The sequence below is a fragment of the Scyliorhinus canicula genome, chromosome 1, assembly GCF_902713615.1.
Source record: "Scyliorhinus canicula chromosome 1, sScyCan1.1, whole genome shotgun sequence".
Taxonomy (NCBI): Eukaryota; Metazoa; Chordata; class Chondrichthyes; order Carcharhiniformes; family Scyliorhinidae; genus Scyliorhinus; species Scyliorhinus canicula.
The window spans coordinates 255552712-255572011 of record NC_052146.1 but is presented as its reverse complement, the minus strand read 5'-3'; the positions used below and the strand labels follow the sequence as shown (position 1 = coordinate 255572011).

Here is a 19300-nt window from a genome sequence, read left to right as displayed (position 1 = left end):
AAGCTCCCCTGTTAAATTTTCCCTCACGAGTCCCTCAGTTTTATTCTAAATTTTCAAGAGAGAAAAAAAGCTACCACTTTGAAAAATTAGGAAAATATTGTAAGTAATGCAGCTGGCTCAATATGTAAAACTTATTAACCATTATAGTCCTTTAAATTTAAAAAAAGATAAAAATGACAAGAGAGCCCTTTAAGAGCAGCGTTTAGGATATGGTGCAGTCTGTATTTAGATTTTCATCTATTTTTACAAGATAGAATGGTGTTTGCCTTTAAAATGCTTTGGGAAAGACAGTTTAGCTATCAAAAGAATAAAAAAAACCTTCATGGGTTTTGTATGGAAAGGCACAAAAAGGGGCTACTGTAAATATTCAGTCAATATATAGTATGAGAATTTAATTCTACTCCATAAGACTTTTATTGAGAATACTACAGGCAAAATAATTGTGATAAACCTGTGGTAAAATAAATTCTATTAGCTCAGTCATTTTTAGAGTAACTTCAGCAAAGAGGCAAGTGAACATTGTCCCTTTAAGATTTTTTTGTACAGTGTTTTAAGACTGATAGAAAATTGTGCTTTAAATGCTGTACTGTATATGGTTGTGGAATTTTGCTTCCCTCCTCCCAGTTTAGAGACTTCCCGCCTACTGTACCTGCATTGCTTCCCTAAGCCAGTGTAGGAATTGTCCTGTCTGCAGTGCTTTGCTCTGAGTGGCTGCGAACCCACCAATGCGATGACTGGTGAGGTCGGGGATTGCATATGTAAAGACCTGCTTCATATTAATAAGCTACAATCGGGACTTTAAGACCTTGATTAGGAGAGTGCGAGCCTGGTCCCAGCTGGCTTTGCCTATAGGCTGTCACCAGAGAACATTTGTGTTAATTGCGCCACTCTGTCAGGGAACTTTGATTTATTGCCAGGAGTGTGGGCTCGAATAATGGTGCTGAGCGCACATGGATTTGGTAGAACTTTGTCTCCCTGAATCTTTTTCTCTCCACTACGACGAAGAGTAGGTACCTTTTTTTTAATCCATTCTGGGCTTTTTTTGCTTTGCAGGGCTATAGGGGGTTTGCTATATATCTGTATGTCCCTGTATGTCTGTGCTGCTTGCTTGCATGTTTTGTGCCAGGATTACGTCCTACTCTTCAGTGCAACGGATGTTCCCTGAATTATCTCCAGATTCCCAGAAGCAGTCTACTGTTACTGCATATTTTGCTGCTATTTGTAATTTAGCCAAAGATGTGAGAAAGCCAGAGGAATGGACGAGGACTATGTTGTCAAATGCTATATATTCCTCCTGCATCTATTTTATAGAGAATTTTTTAATGCTTAATTTAAGGGGATGAGTTTTTTTTTAAAAAGCTTTCTTGATTTCTTGCTTTAAAAGCTAATTTGTACGATTGTTTTTCTTTATAATCTGCTTAACGTAGTTGCATCCGAATGAAATTTGTACACATGGTCTTTGTTTTTTTAATTTAAGGGGGATTTTTTACTGTGGCAGCTTGCAGCAAAAGAAAGGACAGGGGGTGAGGAGGGGGGTACAATCTGTGCCTTGATCTCAGTTAGCTGACAACTTGTAACAAGTTATTTCACTTTTTATTGTATCATTCATCTCTTTAAACGATTGCCCCTGTTCAAGTCAGCAACAGGCTCGGGATATGGGGAGAACGTCACAAACCTGTATGAAAATACCTTCACATGTCAAAATGCCTTGAATGCAGTTCTTTTTTTCCCCCTGCTGTTCAGCTGGTTTTGCATATTTGCACAGAGCTTTAAATATTGCAAGAGGTCAGATGTTCCATTTGAAAGATGCTGGATGTTCACTGTGACAACCTTGCATTTACAGGGAGTACGGCTATTTAGTGTGTTTATTTGAATGTATTTCGCTGCACTCTTTGTTGTCAGAGCCTCCTGTGCTACAGTAATTAACCTGCAGTAAAAATAAAACCTTTGCGGCTCCTGATTTCATTCCTCACCAAAGCTTTTTTTTAACAAGTGTACATTTCCTGTCTTTGTGTTCACTAAACCTACCAGAGCTACAGAAGCCTACCTATAATATTTTAATTGGAAAGCCTGAGAAAAAAAACAATATATTTTTGATCTGCTCAATGTGTGCCTGTGCCACTGTGGTTAAGCTCTCCAGAGGAAATAGGCGATTACAGTGAAGCAGTTTGTGCTGTATTATCTCTTTTACATTCACTCGCCTTGTATTAAATTGTCATTGTCCTAAACCGGGAGAGGAATGAATTGCAGCTTTCAGTACTGTCTGGCAGTGAAATATTTACCCCCTGTGTCCCCAATCATACTTCACGTGTGTTTGATAGTGTGGCTCTGACATGAACAATCTCACTGGCTTGCTGCTCAGTTATTGCACTTTCCTTTGCTTTTCTCTCCCTGGACTTATAAGTGACAAAAAAAAGTTGCTTGTCAGAATCCTAATGTTTCCTTCTCTCCCTGCCACTTTTGCGCTGACATACCTGTTCAGCCATTAGCGAATGCCACATCAAGTGTAAGCAAAATGTAAATTGATATGAGGCACATTAAAGGGTGGCGCAGCGAGGCAGTGTTAGCTCTTTCTTGACAAAATGGCCTTTCCTGCAATGACCGCTCAAGATTTCGTGGGACGAGCAGGGCGCAACTGTTTGTTGCGGCGTCCGCTTTACTGTACCCATATGGAGCTTTGTAATTGGCTTCAGACTGTATTAGTCAGTAGAGCCTTACAGATCAGCACTGTCAGGTTTTAACATTAGTATGAATGACACCTGTCCAATCAATCATGTGGCCACAGATCCACAGATGGAATGGGTCGTGCCTGCTTCAACATGCTGCTGAATCACAGCGCAGACTTGGCTTAATTTGTATTATTGTTCTTTCTGAAAATCAAGAGGAGAGGTTCATTCCACACTTAAGGGCAGTGCTCAGACATAAAAGTGCATGTATGGGGGGGGGGGGGGGGGGGGGGGGTTGGAGATAGCTGGCGTAATGGCAAGTGCTATAATTGGCTTTACTGTGTTAAACTAATCCCAGCAGGTTACACAGATAAGACATTTCAGAACAAGTATATGTCCAGCTTCACTTGAGGCCCAGTGCTGGTGTTGTCCAGTCTTTGAATGCTCCAGCAGATGACCCTGACTTTATACCTTTATACTGCTGCTAAAGTTTCACCTTTCTACCTTGTCTTTTTTAGGTTATCGTGCTTGTACATTCATTACTCTTTGTCTAACATGTAAATTACCTTCATGTATACAGAGATTTAAAAAATACTTTTGCACAAGATGTTCAAACTCAAAATGTAGAAATTCTGAAAATAAATATTAACTGGCATTTTCCTATACTCATTTGAATAATTTAAGTCAAACATGCATTAAAATTTAGTTGGGCAAAGGCTCCAACAATTACTAATTTGGCTACATTCTGTTTGTAATACTTTTTTTTCTCATGATGGTGCCTCAGATAACATAGAAAGTGCAGGTTGTAATAATTGTCCTGCTCAGCCACTCGATTTGAAATGTTGATATATTTTGAATAGGCATGGGCAATCATTTCTGGAGGCAGCTTGTTACCCAGTGTGAATAAAATACCAAGTTTTACATCAGTGAAACTCGATGAATCATACTTTGGATTTCAATTCAAACAGCCAGTAAGCCATGCTGTGGCATCTCAATATTTGAATTTTATTTTTCCACTTGCAACAGTGTTGGATAATTCAACCGAGGAGACATGCGTAAAATGACTACCTTTTCCCAAAGTCGATTTAGTGCAGCTATTTAATTTTCATTCAGTCTGCTTTAGGCAGACATACAGTCCAGAGGGTTACTTTTTCAATTTGTTGCAGTTGGCATATGAAAAAAGAATAATTTTAAGCTCTAAACATTTTAATTTCTATATCTCCAGAAAAGTTTAAAAGCTATTCCAAATTGTTGAATCTGCTTTATTTTTAAATAATGTTTTTAGAAATGGGGTTTGCATGCAAAGGCTTATAAGTTAGAGTAATTCAATAATGCTTCAGTTGGCTGCTGCTGCTGCTGAACTCCAGGATGGTCCCCGTGGATATTGTAATTAATATATGGACCTTTTTGTCAAGTTCTTTGTAATTCCTCAGCTCAAGCATGGGTAGGAAGCCAGATTTTAATTTTATGTGGGACAATGCAATCTTCAATTGTAGCTACATTAGACCTTTAAACAGTTCTATTTTGTTAGCACATTTGAAGGAGCGGTATCCACTGCAGTGATCCTCATTCTTTATAATTGATATCATAAATTGCAATTTAGTGCCATGTATGCGCCTCAAATTTGTCTTGACAAAATAATGTTGATATTGAGCAGCATGCAGCCAAAGCGCATTGCACAAAGCATGGATAAAGGAAGGTGATAGTTAGCCCTGACAGATTGCGGGAATATTGCACCCCTGTGCCAATGGCAGCAACTTTCATCCTCGTGGAAGGCAGCAGGTCATAGGCTACTTAATTATTTATTTTCTTCCCCCTTTATTCCCTTCTGGATTGTGTACGGGGAGTTGGGTTTGGTCAGGTTGTTTTGTGTGCACGATATAGACCAGTCCCTAAAACAAAACAGTTTGGTCCAAATCTAGTCGGCAGCTGGTGTGTGCAATGCAAAAACAAGCTTGTGCCAGAGGATGTGGACAACCCAAACAGACAAAGCCAAAGCGAGAAGCGTTCTTCCGCTGGGCTTGGTTTGTTTTCTAAACAAGGAGCAGGCAGGGTGCCCGAGGAAGGTGGCTGCCTCACCAGTTTAAAAAGATGTCCAACAATTCATTTGTTTTAATTTTTATTAAAACCATTCAAATCAAGCTTTCCACTAAAATAAAAAATCAGTTTATCAAACGAATATTGACTTGAATCTAAAAGAGTTTTGGTGGCATTTTTAAAACATGCTAGTCAAGCTCTTATTTAATTTGGATTGCAAATATTCTTGCACTTTGGCCTTGATGTGAAGCAGCTTCCAAGGCATGTCAACAGGAAAGGTGGAATGTCAGGTATCAATCTAACTTCCAAACTTTCACCAAAGCCAAATGTCAAACCATTGGGCTCTGGACGAAGTTCATTATAACTCCAATCTTACGTGAATCTGGGTTTTAAAAGTTGAAAGATTTTTCTGACCTATAAACCTCAGATTGGGCCTTTTTAATGTTGCGAGAAGGTAGGTGCTCCAGCTCCCTTAAAGGTACCAGCTCCCTTAAAGGTGCTCCAGCTCCCTTAAAGGTACACACATCAGGGAGCAGAGCTTTATCATAGCATGCAAAAAATGATTTGTAGTTTGCAATATGACTTTAGTCAACTTTACTTTGTATTTTATAACAATTAATTTTAGACCCAATAGCATAACTTTAGAGATTTAATTAAAGAGGTAGAAAACACCTGATTAAGACTTGAGGACAAAGTTTTTTTAATGAACATAGTGGAAAGTCACTCAAGAAAAGAAAAGCAAGTCATTATAAAACATGGGTGATTTTACACCTTTCAGGTTTAACAATTTATGGAGATATAATTGACAAATATGCTCACCATTTTGATTATTAAGAAGATAAAGAGCTGACAATTCTTGTTAGCTATGCACATCTATAGGTGTCCAATTCACTGCCACATGAATCACTCCAGTTTTCCCAATGCTTGTCTTAAATCAAATAATTTCAGCCGGACTCTTTCTATGTAAAACCTATACATTAAGATGAGCTATTATCTCATTTTCAAAGAAAATAGAATTATTAACGTTGCAGCCATTATTTAGCCTCCTTTGACAAAATATGGACAGCAATCCGAGGTATTTGGCCAACACACAATTTTCAAGATGAAATGGAAGGATGCAAAGAAAGAAGCAGAATTTTCAGACGAAGATTGACGCTAATATACCTGGAAGGAAGCTAGTTGGTGCTGAAGCATCCAGCGTCAGACAGGGCTGTGTGCCATCTGTCCCACCTGCTGCATAGTTAGTCCATCTGGTTATTCAGAGTGTGCTTTGTGGGTTTTACCGGAGCAGCTTCAGTGCCAATAGGCAAGCAAGCAGAGTAAATTATTTAAGCAGCCAATGTAAACTGAAAGCTCTCACCCTAGATGCTGGGGATTGTGTTAAATGCTTGAAAGCTTCTATTTGCATATAGATTTAGATACAGTATATAGATCATTGAGGAGATTACAACCAAATTATCTTTATCTGGATCCTTACAGCGCATCTTTTTTTGTCTGTATTGGGTAACAACATGAATATTTCTTGATGGTGTTTTTGTTTTTTTGCAGCGAAGAGGAAGTTAAAAGGATGTGATTTATTTGCAGTATAGTAGCCCTTTAACAGAGCACTAAGTGTTAGCGAATTTGCTGGAACCTCTTTAGAATGTCAAGTCTGCACATTTTATTATTCCCTGTCACCAATTTACTTGCTGGAGCACTCTTTGCAAATCTGATATGGGATTTCAAATGGAAAAGAAACAATTGGAAAACATAGAACCAAAAGAGGTGGAATAAATCAAACGAGGAGTTTAAAGACAACCACATCTATCTAGTCTATACGTCTGCGTTCCACATATTTCAAAGAGAAATGGGACTGGAATGGGGTGTTTAAAACACTTGAAATTTTTTGCGCGTGGTACAAAGGTTCATTTTGTATGTCTCAACCCGGCTGTGTTCCTCTTAAAAAGAATAGAATTATTTTTAAACAATCCGTTGAGTTTAAGTACAATAAATTCCTCATGTCAATAATGACACAAACCCCTGCCACACGGCAACATGTGCTACATCTGAACATTATAGCAAAGTAAAACTTTTGCTACGTTTTTTATTGCATATCTATAGGTGTCCAATTCACTGCCACATGAATCACTCCAGTTTTCCCAATGCTTGTCTTAAATCAAATCATTTCAGTGAGACTCTTTCTATGTAAAGCCTATACATTAAGATGAGCTATTATCTTATTATCAGGGCAATATCAAAATTATTTTCCTTTGATTTAATGTTGTAAAAGTTCCTGTCACAACTCAAACCCAATGTTATTTTGGAAGACTAGTTTAAAAGTAAGTCACTTTTTCAGGAAATCTAACTTGGACCAAGCCTACATGGATTTTAATGTACATTGAATAGATGCCATAACGATTCCAAATCCACAAATTCTTAACTATTTGATCCGAAATTTACTTCTTTTCAGACCTGGAATTTACCGAATGACCATGAAATTTAGCTTCCACTTTAAAACATGCACCGGGATTATGCTTCTCCTCGACCATCAAAAGTAGAAGCTGAAACTTTCCTGGAAAATTCCAGGAATAAAGTTTTCAAAGGAAACTTGAATTTTGTTTGCAAGATCCGAATTTACATCTTCAACCTGAACCATTTTTCAGGCAGGTGCTCAGGATAATTAAAAATTGCCCAAGTTGTTCGTACCTAACAGAATGTGATATGAAATACAGCAGTCTAATGCTATTTGCAGCACTGGAGGGTATGAGTCGAATTTCTTGGCGTAAAGTTTGATGGACCAACTGCAAATGTATTTTGCTGCAGTGCTAATACCCACGTTTAGCCACTAGAGGCTACTAGATCATTTTGATGTCACTAACTCGTGACTTAAATGGTACTGCCCGCAGCTTGTTGATAAAACAATTCAAATGATGCCCAAACCTGAAACTAGATTGGACTCTAGGCTGTGGCCTTGGGTTGCTCCATGGTTGCACCCCTGACTTCATGCCCATTTTAGGCCACCGTTGAAAATGCCTCACCATTCCCACTGATAGTTTGGCATAACAAAGTTGGCATCTTTTAAAATACTGCGTTGTGAACCGTGTGCTATTGCAAATCAATCTGGTAAATTTGTGTGTCGTCAGCTTATTCGACCCACATTAACTCCTTTTAATTAATGTGGCAACTTATTCTTGCAATACTTTCACTCAATCCTCACCACAGGACAGATATTTTGTGGGCCACATTTCCAAAGGGCCAACATCCTGCATGCAGAACCTTGTTGAAATGGTTCAAGTGTGAGCCTTGGACAGTGAATGCTGGAGGCCTATTCAACTACAGGAGGCACCACAATGAAGCAATATCCGATACACACCTAGCTCCTCGAATGAGTTACCGAATTGCAAGGGGAAGTGGGTCCCCTGCTTGACTAGTGTTAATATTCACCATTTTAACCTTGGGAGTAATGCAGCCAATTGTATTATCACAGCTGCTGTCCCGCTAGAGGGGCAGAACCTCTTTAAACCTTCAGACAACGAGCGCAAGTAGTTTAGGAAATAACCAAGCGTTAGCTAAAAATTATGATGCAGTGTATGCTGCTGTGTGCAGATTTCCTAACCAGTAATCACTAAAGTTTTGAACAGAGTTTTGAATATTCATGCTTGGATTCAAATGAAGAGTATTGCTTGTAAAGCAGTTCTCTGTGTGAGCTGATCAAATAAAAATAACATTAGTTTAAGTGATAGGTTCAAACATTCTTCGAGACCAATCTGCAACATAGCTGTTTAAGATGGTCACTGCGCAGTATAAGATTGGGCATGCAGTGTAATGTATCTTAGGAGTGCAGTTCCCATTTCAGCCAGTCAATAGAAATTGAAAATGCTTGCAAGTACACTAGAGGACTATCAGCATCTGAAGTGGAAAACATGCATTCATGTTTCTCCAATTGAAGTTCCCTTTTCTCTCTTGATACCGGCCAAAGCTGCTGTTAGCTTGCAGCATTTTCCATTTTTATTTTGTACTGCCACTATTTCTAGTTTTAATTTTTTACTTTTTATAGCCAACAGTTGCCAGAAGTACACGAAAGGGAATATTTTCACCTTTGGCCCAGATTCCCTTTTTCTGTATGTTAGATCGGAATCTCAGTTGGTTTTCATGGTATGGGAATAACATCAGCTCATGCTCTACGAAGGGTTATGATGCCTTATTGCTGTGAGGACCAGCTGCAAAAGGAGCAGTTCTTGATTGGCTTCTCCTTTAGGTTTATTTGTGTCAAAGCTATTAAGATCAATTCAGATGAAAAGCCCCACCATGGTCGGTACAGCATTCTACATATTTTGTGACAGCAGGTAGCCCCTCCCCCCCCTCCCTGCATTACTAACTGCAGGTCCTATGTACTGCGATTCCTTACATGTTCTGCTATCCACACCTAGCTCCTTCAATCCTGAAGTTCATTATTATAGTCCCCGGTCAGAAAAAAGTCCATCTGTTTTGGAAAAAATAGGAAGACGTTCGGCTTTTACTGATAGATGGGTTAAATCAACTGATTTCCCTCCAGAGGTGATATTTTATTTATATGATAAAATGCTTGGAAAGTGATTAATTTGTCAAGGGAATGTCTTGTTACTGTAAATTTACTGAAACTGTAATAAGTGTATTGCTGCTACACAGATGGGGAACAAAGAGGCAATGACTAATGAAGAGATGGAGATTCACAAAATGTCTTATCACACATAATTTAATTTAATAAAATACTTTTTGCTTTTAATTCAGATAAGCATAGAATAATGTATTAGCATTTTTAGCAAGGCCTCTAAAATATAGCAGTGGCTGACTATTTTGTCAAGTAGGTTAAGTTAAATCTACTGTAATTTGTAAAAGCTTCATTTAGCCACAAAAGAGGAGGATTGGTCATGCAAAATTGCTTCTAACCTTTTGTGTTGTACATCTGGTATACAATCAGTGAGGATGGTGGGGAACAGAGTGTGCCATTGCAGCAAATGCATTGAATTTTTGTCAAAAAGTTAGTGGGTTAGAAATCGTATGGTTAGTGCCTGATATTTGTTAGTGCCTGATATTTGGGTATTCTGAGTGCTCGTAGAACCTTAAAATGGGTCTGCGGCACATGTACAAGCATAACTTGAGGGGCAAATCGTGCCTGGCACATAACGGTGAGGGCATTAGAGTGCACACAGTGAACGTCGGCCAGAAGTATGTAGAGTAGGCAGATCATGACAGTGCGTAGAGTGCAATGATGATTTGACGCCAATGCTGTCATTTTGGAGCTCAACACCAAAACTAATAGCTCTTATGCCCGTAAATCTGAACGTGTGTTCTGCATCAGGAAGGATTGCTATTTAAAGTGGTTGCCAAGTACTCACAGGTTAGTTTCTGGTTGATTTCTTCTATTGCTGTCATGATTACATATGTTTTGGTGCTTCCTAGAGTTGTTACAAGTTGCAAAAGCCTACATGAAGTGGTTGATAATGTGCAGATGTTAGCCTTTTCTAACTTAAAAGACATATGCACAAATTAGTTTCTCCCAGACGTTGGTGCATTAGTGGTTATTTCCCTAGGAATAAAGCACAACTTGGATGAATAACAAGAGTTACACAGAGCAGTACATGCTGCTGGAAGAGGGAGGAGAAGGAGAAGGCCATATCTTCCGGTTGTTCAGGAGCAATTATTTTACTTCAACCTCGGCAAAAAACAACGGGCAAGATTCAGCCGCCTTGTCGCACCCGACTTGAGATTCGCAATGCTCGAAAGGTCGCGCAAGATTTCTCAAAATCTCACAAGGTGTTGCGATCTGGCTCTCGCCCTCGCTGGGCGTGATCCAGGGCTTATATGTAAATGAGCCATTAGGCTCATTAAAATATGCATTCGCAGGATTCACCCCGGCCCGGAATTCACCGACCTCCCCAGCGAGGCCTCAACCAGGCTCTATTTTGTACTGGTTCGCAAAGCTGTGCTGGCACCTGGAGGGGGTCTCATTGGGGGGAAGAGGCCGCCAGGGGATTGGGCACTGGCAGGGTGATGTTGTGGCACTCCTCCTGGCACCTGGACACCTCCACACTGCCAAGTTGGCAGTGCCAAGGTGCCCCGGTGCAAGGTTGCCCGTGTCAGGGGTCGAACCAGGTATCACCTTGCCCACAAGAGGTGGGTAAGGGGGAGCTTGAGGACCCCAAAAGAGTTGGGTTGGGTGAAATGGGGCGGGTCCGGAGGCTCAATGTAGTCTTCTGCGAGTTTCATCAGTGCAGTAAATTACTTAGAGTGGTCTCAACGGGGATTCCTCACCAAGGCTAAAAGAAACCCGGCAAAGTCCCATTGAGTAGCGGGGTCTTTCTTGGCGCAGCAGGCACTGAGAAAAAACCCGCTAAAAGCGCTGCTCATCAGCCTTCAACTCGAGTCCGCTAAGTGGTGCCCAATGTGGGAAATGTCTGTGCTCATGGAAACGTGGCACCTTCCCCCTGCCACCTGCAGTGACAAGGATATCCTCATTGAAAGATTTGCCGCAGTACCCCTCTCCCCAGAACAATCCCATGATTGACCTCCAACCCCATCCGCTTACCAGGACCTGCGAGTTTCACAAACTTACTTATACTCTGGGGCCAACGGTCTAGGCCTACTGCAGTACCAGCAGTGGCCACTGCACCTGCTGCTGCTGCTGGGACTGAAGAGCAGACAACTGTCCAATTGGCAAGCACCTTTTAGGGAGTGGGAGCCCATCCCTCAATGGTGCGGAAGCCCCGACTCCAGGCAATTAATTGCCTGAGGATCAATTTTCTGGGATTCCATGATCGGCTGAGGCGCCGTAACCCCCCCCCCCCCCCCCCCCCCCCCCCCCCCCGACTTCCCAGCCAGTGGATGGGATGACTGCCATCCCATAAAATCCTGGCCTATTGGCTGGTGCTGGAATTTCAAACTGAATGGCTGCTCATGGCAATTGAAGCTGAACTTGTTTTTCTCTCTCTTTCATTAAGTGGTCAATCTATAATACTTATTCAGTTATTTCTGTGTGGAATGAATAACTAAATATAAACCCAGTATATATAATTATTGGAAGTGGACCTCTGCAGGAATGGAACCCCTGCATTTTGTACTGGTACGAAAGTTACACTCCTACTGGCGCACAGAACTATACAAACACATAGATTTAAAAGTAGTTTCTTTCACTGTTGTCTACTCGGAAGATAGGTTATGAGAGCAATTGTTTTAATTGTTGCCTGTATTTAGCATAAATATTGTGCATGTGTGCTTCATCTTGACCAACATTTGGCAACATAGTGATGGAGGTTCGAAGAGTCCCATTCAGAATTTACACTTCCAACAGGTGCACTTGATTGAAATAAGCATGAGAAGTGAACCTTCTGAAACGGAATTAGATGGCAGGATTCTTCAAAGTAAACTGGGCAGCACAGTGGCGTAGTGGTTAGCACTGCTGCCTCACGGCACCAAGGCCACGGGTTCGATCTTGTCCCCGGGTCACTGTCTGTGTGGAGTTTACACATTCTCTCCGTGTCTGCGTTGGTCTCACCCCCACAACCCAAAGATGTGCAGGGTAGGTGAATTGGTCACGCTAAATTGTCCCTTATTGTCCCTTAATCGGAAAAGAAGAATTGGGTACTCTAAATTAATTTTTTTTAAAGTTAAGTAAAGTATGGCAATAGCTTGCAATGACAAACGTGATGGGATATAATTGGAAAGAGGAAGCCATTGCATGTAGCCGCAAAGACAGAGCCAATTCTAATTTTGTACCAAAACTCAAGATTTTGAACATTGCTTCTGTGCACCAATATGTATCACTTCTCATGCTTATTTCAATCAAGTGCACCTAGCTCATATTTTTAGCACTAGAACTGGACTGAATTACAGGATGTAATCTAGTACCAACATGCTTGAGCATCATCAGAATTAACGGGCATGATCCAACGGAAATGTTTCTAGGCGTGATCTACCCGAGTAGGGACAAAGTCCCATAGCGCAAGATTAGCCAGGTGTTTCCCAGCGCTTGGAGCGCTGAACAACTATCTGACGCCCATCTGGGTAGATCAGGGCCTCAGACGGGAACTCCCCAACTAGGCCGCACATAGCCCTGTTTCTGCACTGAACGGCGCTCGCCCGAGGTCCCCAAAGTGAAGGGGTTAGATTCCAATGCCTTGGTAACCTCGGGGAACTGCATATTAGAGTGAGGCTCACTGCCTCGCTCTAATATGCAGATTTGCCAAAAAACTATCAGCCCATAATGGGCGGGCTTCACATCTGAAACGATCTCGCGAGGCGTGGCGAGCCGGGTAGATCCCAGGAGCGGAGTCTCCCTTCATTTGCCGGCCACATTGAGCCACGGCGCGCTCCTTCTTAGGCACAGCATGGCTGGTAGATTGCGGCCATTGCCACTTTTCTGGGTCCTTGGGAGTTGCTCACCGGCTTAGGCCACATTTTCATCACTGGGGATCTGAACTTGCTGGCCTGACCGGCTCCTCAGAGATCAGGGTGCCATTTTGAAATGGTGCCCTGATTTTGAAGTGCGCTCGAGGGTCCCCCACACCCCAATCCATATGCAATGTCACCCTCCCCATACAGATGGCCATATCCCCCCACCCCCCCCCCCCCCCGCTCCCCCCCAAGTGAGGACACCTCACCATGGGGTCCCTGAGGGGCCCACTCTTCAGGAGGCCGATGCCTCCTTACAGGCACTCCCCAACCAGGACCCCCACCTTTTACCCTCCCTAAAGATGCGTACTTACTCGCCCTGCACCCTCCCACCCTTCATACCTGCCCCGCCCCACCCCAATCCTCCCTTCATGGGCACCATCTTGGATGATCCAAGTTTTGAGATATTTTGTCAGTTTGTTTTCAGCCAGTACCTTTATAACTCTAATATTGTAATAGTTGTCACCCATGAGAATATGTGCTGTAATGAATGATGCATTAAGATATTCACTTTTATGGAATTACCAAACAAATTCTGTGAGCAAAGATCCTTGTATATTAAACTAACACTATTTGTTGATCAAAAAATTAAGTAGTCCCAGTCTTGCCTGTGATGCAAGGAGGCAGGTATTTCTTCCTGCGATTTGTCACTTATATATAAGATAGGAAGTTAGAGTACCAATGCCAATTGAGGGGATCAATTAGCATTGTACTGAAACTGATGCAAAATTATATAAAATCAGGACTAGTGCTAAAGGCTGTGCATATTGTATTTGATGTATATGTGCATTATGTATTTTCATCATGGCTTGCAGTGAAATACTGTTGCAGAATTTATATTATGAATTACTCAGTTGAACTGATTCATGTTGTAAGTAATGCAATGGTTCTGCCACTTATAGGAATGTGATTTTAGATCTTTTGTGGTAGAATTTAAACAGCTCTACGTAGAAATCTTCTCAACACGACTCACTGAGTTAGTATTTGAGCACTGCGTTTTTTAAAGTAAATAAACAATAACTCAAATTTGCTTTTGAGGCATTTGTTCTAGCAGATGGCCTTCTTCAGATTTAAGATGCTTTACAGATGGGAGTCGCAGCAGCCTGCTCTGCCACAGCTACCTCTGTAGGTTGATAGATGGGTATAAATCTCAACAATCCTTTCTTGACAACCAATTTATAGAATCTGATCTGGTTAAAGACATGTCTTTCATACTCGAGCCACAGGAAATAGGCTTTTTTTTTACAGTCTTGTTATATCCTATCCGTTTCCAGTCCTAATGAAATAGGCTTTAATTACACTTTAGTTTTTAGTTCCATGTCTCTGTGACCCCTTTAAATGTACATGTGTGAGAAGATCCCAGTATTTCCTCTCTTTCCCCCCCCCACCCCAACATGAATACATTAGGAGCCCTGATGGTTCTTAGTCTGACTGACATCTTTATTACTAAATCCAAGTGTATAAAATCACCTTGTCACAGTGTCATCATAAAAAAAACGAAGGTGGTTACCATGGAGTATCTGAAACGGGACCTGGGACAATCAGTGTATAAAGTCGGTTTCTTAATGGCAGTAAAATCAAATGTGCCAACAACTCCACGACTCCCCGCTGCTAGCTGACAGCATGGTGCAAGATGCTAGGGCTAAACATTCAGTTAAACAGTGATTGTGATGAAATGCCACTCCATGCTTAGCACAAAAACCGAACAGGTGGAGAGCCTGCCGCTTTTCTGTTGTTGCAGGCTGCAGGATTATGACAGTGAAACACAACCTGTGCATTTTATTTCTGAGGTAAGTGGAAGTGTGAACGAAACTCTCCAGCAGACTGCAGAAAGTTGTGTGAACATTTAATAAAATCTACTGTGCAATTGGGAAAACATTTTTTTCAAAAGTTTGAGAGGAAAGATATATTTGAATTGAACGGGAATGGGGAAATGGTTTTATTCGGGACCATTTTCCCAAACGGCATTGATTGCCAGCAATCTGTCTTTGATGAGTAAACTGGATATAAGGGACAATTTCACTTTTATTAGTGTATCCCTTTAAATAGATTTCAAGTCTGGGGCAACACCTATGTTTTTGCATCTTTAAGCCGGAGACAATAGTAGAGGTTAAAGTATCATTACCAATGCAAAGGCACATTTTCCTGTCTTTTTTTTGCTGACATGGATATGAAGATTAATTGCTATGTTCCTAAATAAGCCTGGTGTCACGGCATGATCTTCTTTGAAAATGCTACTGTTGAGCATTGATTACTCTTGCAGCCTGCCTTCTCATAAAAGTCAGCTCTCCTTTTCTTTGCATTTAGTTGCTTATCATCCTCATTCTTCCTTCCCTCATTATAATCCGGGCACTCTTCAGGTTCAAGTTTGCTCTTTCACGATTGACCAGGCCCCCTCTTTTACTTTGTTCAACTTCTGTTGCACCATGACCAGGAAAGTGTTCCAAAACTGGAAAACATGCAAAGCAACCAAGCTGCTTCCGGTTTTCACTGGTGCAAGTGATCGTAGTAAATCTGGATAGTAGGTGGCTGCTTTTAAGCATCGCTGGCCCTGATGAGCTGTGGTCACAAGCCTATAAGGGTACAGGCATATGGAGCAACTTCATTGGTAAATGATATCGTTGAAAGCTGTTTTTATTCACATTTAATCACGTGCTTGCAGAACTAAAGGGCAAGTCTTTAAACAGTTATTTCCTGCACGCAGTTCCTTCTTTGAAACGATTTGAAAAACAACATAGGTAGGTTAGATTTATTTTATTTGGCCCCCCTTTACTCAATGCTGTGATTCTGAAACTACTCCCGACAGGTAAAATTCTATTTTCAGCAAATTTACAAAAAGGAAAATTAGAACTGAGAGATTATTGCTGTATTAACGGGAATAAAGTGGTAAATTAATGCACAGGAAAAGAAAACTTATAACATAATAATATAACATTCCCTAATAGAAATCCTGATTTTTTTTGTTTTAAATACACAGTGCAGTCTTGACCTGCCCCTCCACTGTTTTTGTTTGAATAAGAAGCAAAATGAAGTTACATTTATAAAAATGGATACGCTTCTAATTTATGTAATTGAGCATGACTACCCTCTGCAAACTGGCAGGTACAATAAATGAAGGCTTGTGAACTTTGCAGGTCGACCACTTGATATCTTTCCATCAACAGTAGGATGTTGCATAATTGAGGTACAATAAAAATTGAATAGGATGAATAGTTAGCGGGCAGGGAAAGGAGATACATCTGCCAGGATTCATAATGTTCTATAAACAATGGGATTTTACAGCGGTAAAACATTTAATTGAATCAGATTGGTTATATTTGTTCTTGTGTGGTAGTTTGCTGAATTAAAGTTAGTGCTGTTGTATCACAAGCTCTTTACACATTAACATGGGTAATATTTGTTGTCTCACTGGACTGTTTAATTAGAAGTGAAATTAACATCATGATAGGAGTTTGGATCCAACATTGAGATACATTTTAAGAGTTGTTCTTCTCTGGCATGTTGCATGGTTTGACAACAAGTATATACAGACTGGTGTTGAGGACTAATGTCAGACTGCATACATGAACGTAAAGATTTTGGGCGGGATATACTGGCTGTTCAAGCCAGTGGGAAATTTTGGTCCCACGCCAGCGCACGGGTTTCCTGGCGACGAGGGGTGCTGGTCACTGCAAAATCCTGGAGACAATGGTGGGATCCCGCGGGCAGGCCGCATCTGACGCCGAAAAACACGCGGCGGGGTGGCTGGTAAATTCCACCCTTTAACTTTTAACAATATTTGGTAAGAAATAAAAATTTAACTAGAGATTAAAGTAGATTGAAGAAAGATGATTGTTGCCACAAAATTACATTCATTCCCAATTTACAGAATCTCACCTGGCACAGATTGGGAAATATTTGCCTTGTCCTTCATGCAAGATTCATTCAGTCTGCACTTGACCCTTTTTAATTTATCCCTTTCAGACAATATGTTCAGCTCCATTGTAGAAAATGTAGTTTGCTTCATTGTTGTATTTCAATAGCCACTTTCTTGCCAGGAGAGTAAAGGACTGCAGTACGCTTTTAAGAGGATTGCGTGACATAATGTCAAATTCTGATGAGTAGTTGCAGCGTGAAGCTCCTAGTTTACCTTTTAACTCTTCTCGCTGTAATATCTGTACTTTGCCACTTTTAACTCTCCGAATTCCAACAGATTCTTTGTACCCTCGCAATCATGTTCATTAGTAGAACATTCTATTTTCTGCCACTCATTGTCCGAATTCACAATGCATGTTTTAAAGATTATGCACACAATTTAAAAAGGACGCAATATATATCTAGAACAACACACTCCATTTTGATCCCCATTCTGACCATCTGACACTCATCGATGCTCTGGATTTTAATCCTGACCTATAGAAATCTCAGATACAGCTGTAAAATGCTGTTGTCGCCAGAATAAAGTGTTCTCCCCTCACACTATGCCTTAATGCAATGATGATATGTTTGCTCCGACAGTTGACAAGCCATTGTATCATTTAGATTCCATAATGACACCTTGTCACACTGAAATGGTCATGTTTTCCCAAATCATACATTACAGTGTTGATTCCTGACATACTGTATCATCTGGATGTGCTTTTACCTCCCCACCCCCCCTGTCCAAGCTGAATGCAGTTTGGTGCCATTTTCCTATTGACTGATCCATATTTTGGCACCTTGCGAAGAGAGTACAATTAGTTCAAGCAGAAAAGTGAATTACAGTGCGTTCTTCAAAGCATAAATGTTAACATTGTAGCTGGATTCTTTCACGGGAGTACAAAAGAATTACAGTGATTACTTTCAGGACCGCTAATCTAAATTCAGAGAAGGTTGCTCCCTCAGTTTGCAGAATCTTTTCAGAGCAGAGAAAAAAAAAATTGCATTTGAATGAGGTGGAAAAGGAAATTGATTCATAAGAATGTCTTCAAATAATATTCAGTTCAGATGAAAATAACTTTCTAGATGTAAGTTGCTGCATGCCCAAAGTCTGATGATTGTCAGAAGAAAAGCAGTGCTTTGCCAAATTTATTGTAAAGATCACTATTTGAAAATATTTTACGCCAATATTGTATATTGTTTTTCAATTCAAAGTATTGCGTGAAAGCTGATTACTATCCTGTATCCTGGGAGGATCGGTTAGGAAACCACATGATTTTTAAAAGGTGCATTATTGTCTCGGATTTGTGGTTTACTCGCAGGACATTTCTAACTGCAAAGTCATGCTTACATTTTAATGTGTTGAAAAATCACAAGTAGAGGAAGCTATGTTAATTTTCACAATAGAAATTATATCGATCGGTTTGGAAATACACTCTTAAATATGTGGAATGTGCCGCATTGTTTGTCAGGCATTGTTTGCACGCAGACATTTTTTGATTTGTAAACGTAAACATTTTCTAACGGTTTTAACAGAATTTAGCAGACTGTTATCTCGTTTATTTAGACCATCAGTTTATCAGGCAGAATGGCCATATTTTGATGACCACAATTACTTGGCGTTATAAGGATTTGATAAAAGGGAAAAGGGAGAACTTTTTCTTTCATTTGTCTGCTTCATTATGGATGACTTGCTGCCTTGGAAGGCATCATGGTTGGTGTCACAGGGTTCTGCGTGACCATAGGAAATTACTGAAGTGCGATGAGCTGAGTGATGCCATTTTCTCTTCTTCGTGGCCCAACAAAGAAGTAACAAAACCCACTCAACTGAGGCAAGAATATTCAAGTCCAAGAATTGGCCATCACTTCAGTTAATGACCTACAGGTCAAAAGGGAAAATGCTGTATTAGTTGAGCTTGTAGATTAACCTCCAAACATAAAGCTTATCAATAAACTTTTATAGTCACAATTTTTTGTTTTTATTGCTCCAAAGTTGATCAAGCCCCTTACTGAACCTATTAAAACCTTTAGATTCAGGGCAGCACAGTGGTTAGCACTGCTGCCTCACAGTGCCGGTGACCTGGGTTCAATTCCAGTCTGTGTGGAGTTTGCATATTGTCCCCGTGTCTGCGTGGGTTTCCACTGGGTGCACCGGTTTCCTTCCACAGACCAAAGATGTACGGGGTTAGGTGGATTGGCCATGCTAAATTGTCCCTCCGTGTCCAGGGATGTGTAGGTTAGGTTATGGGATAGGGTGGGATGGACGGGGGAGTGGACTTGGGTAGAGTGCT

The 19300-nt window shown here is 40.7% G+C and overlaps 1 protein-coding gene across 6 annotated transcripts in view; it reads left to right on the top strand.

Moving 5' to 3' along the window:
• The window catches only part of esrrga (estrogen-related receptor gamma a), a 295738-nt gene that overhangs the window by 189391 nt on the left and 87047 nt on the right, over window positions 1-19300 (top strand). The window contains exon 1 of one of the 6 annotated variants that reach the window (XM_038811783.1): window positions 782-1006. The exons of the other annotated variants lie outside the window; for them this stretch is intronic. Within the exon in view, the coding sequence (XP_038667711.1) occupies window positions 951-1006 (56 nt within the window). The 5' untranslated portion in view covers window positions 782-950. Of the gene's footprint in view, window positions 1-781; window positions 1007-19300 lie in introns of those variants that run through there. 6 annotated transcript variants of the gene reach the window in all.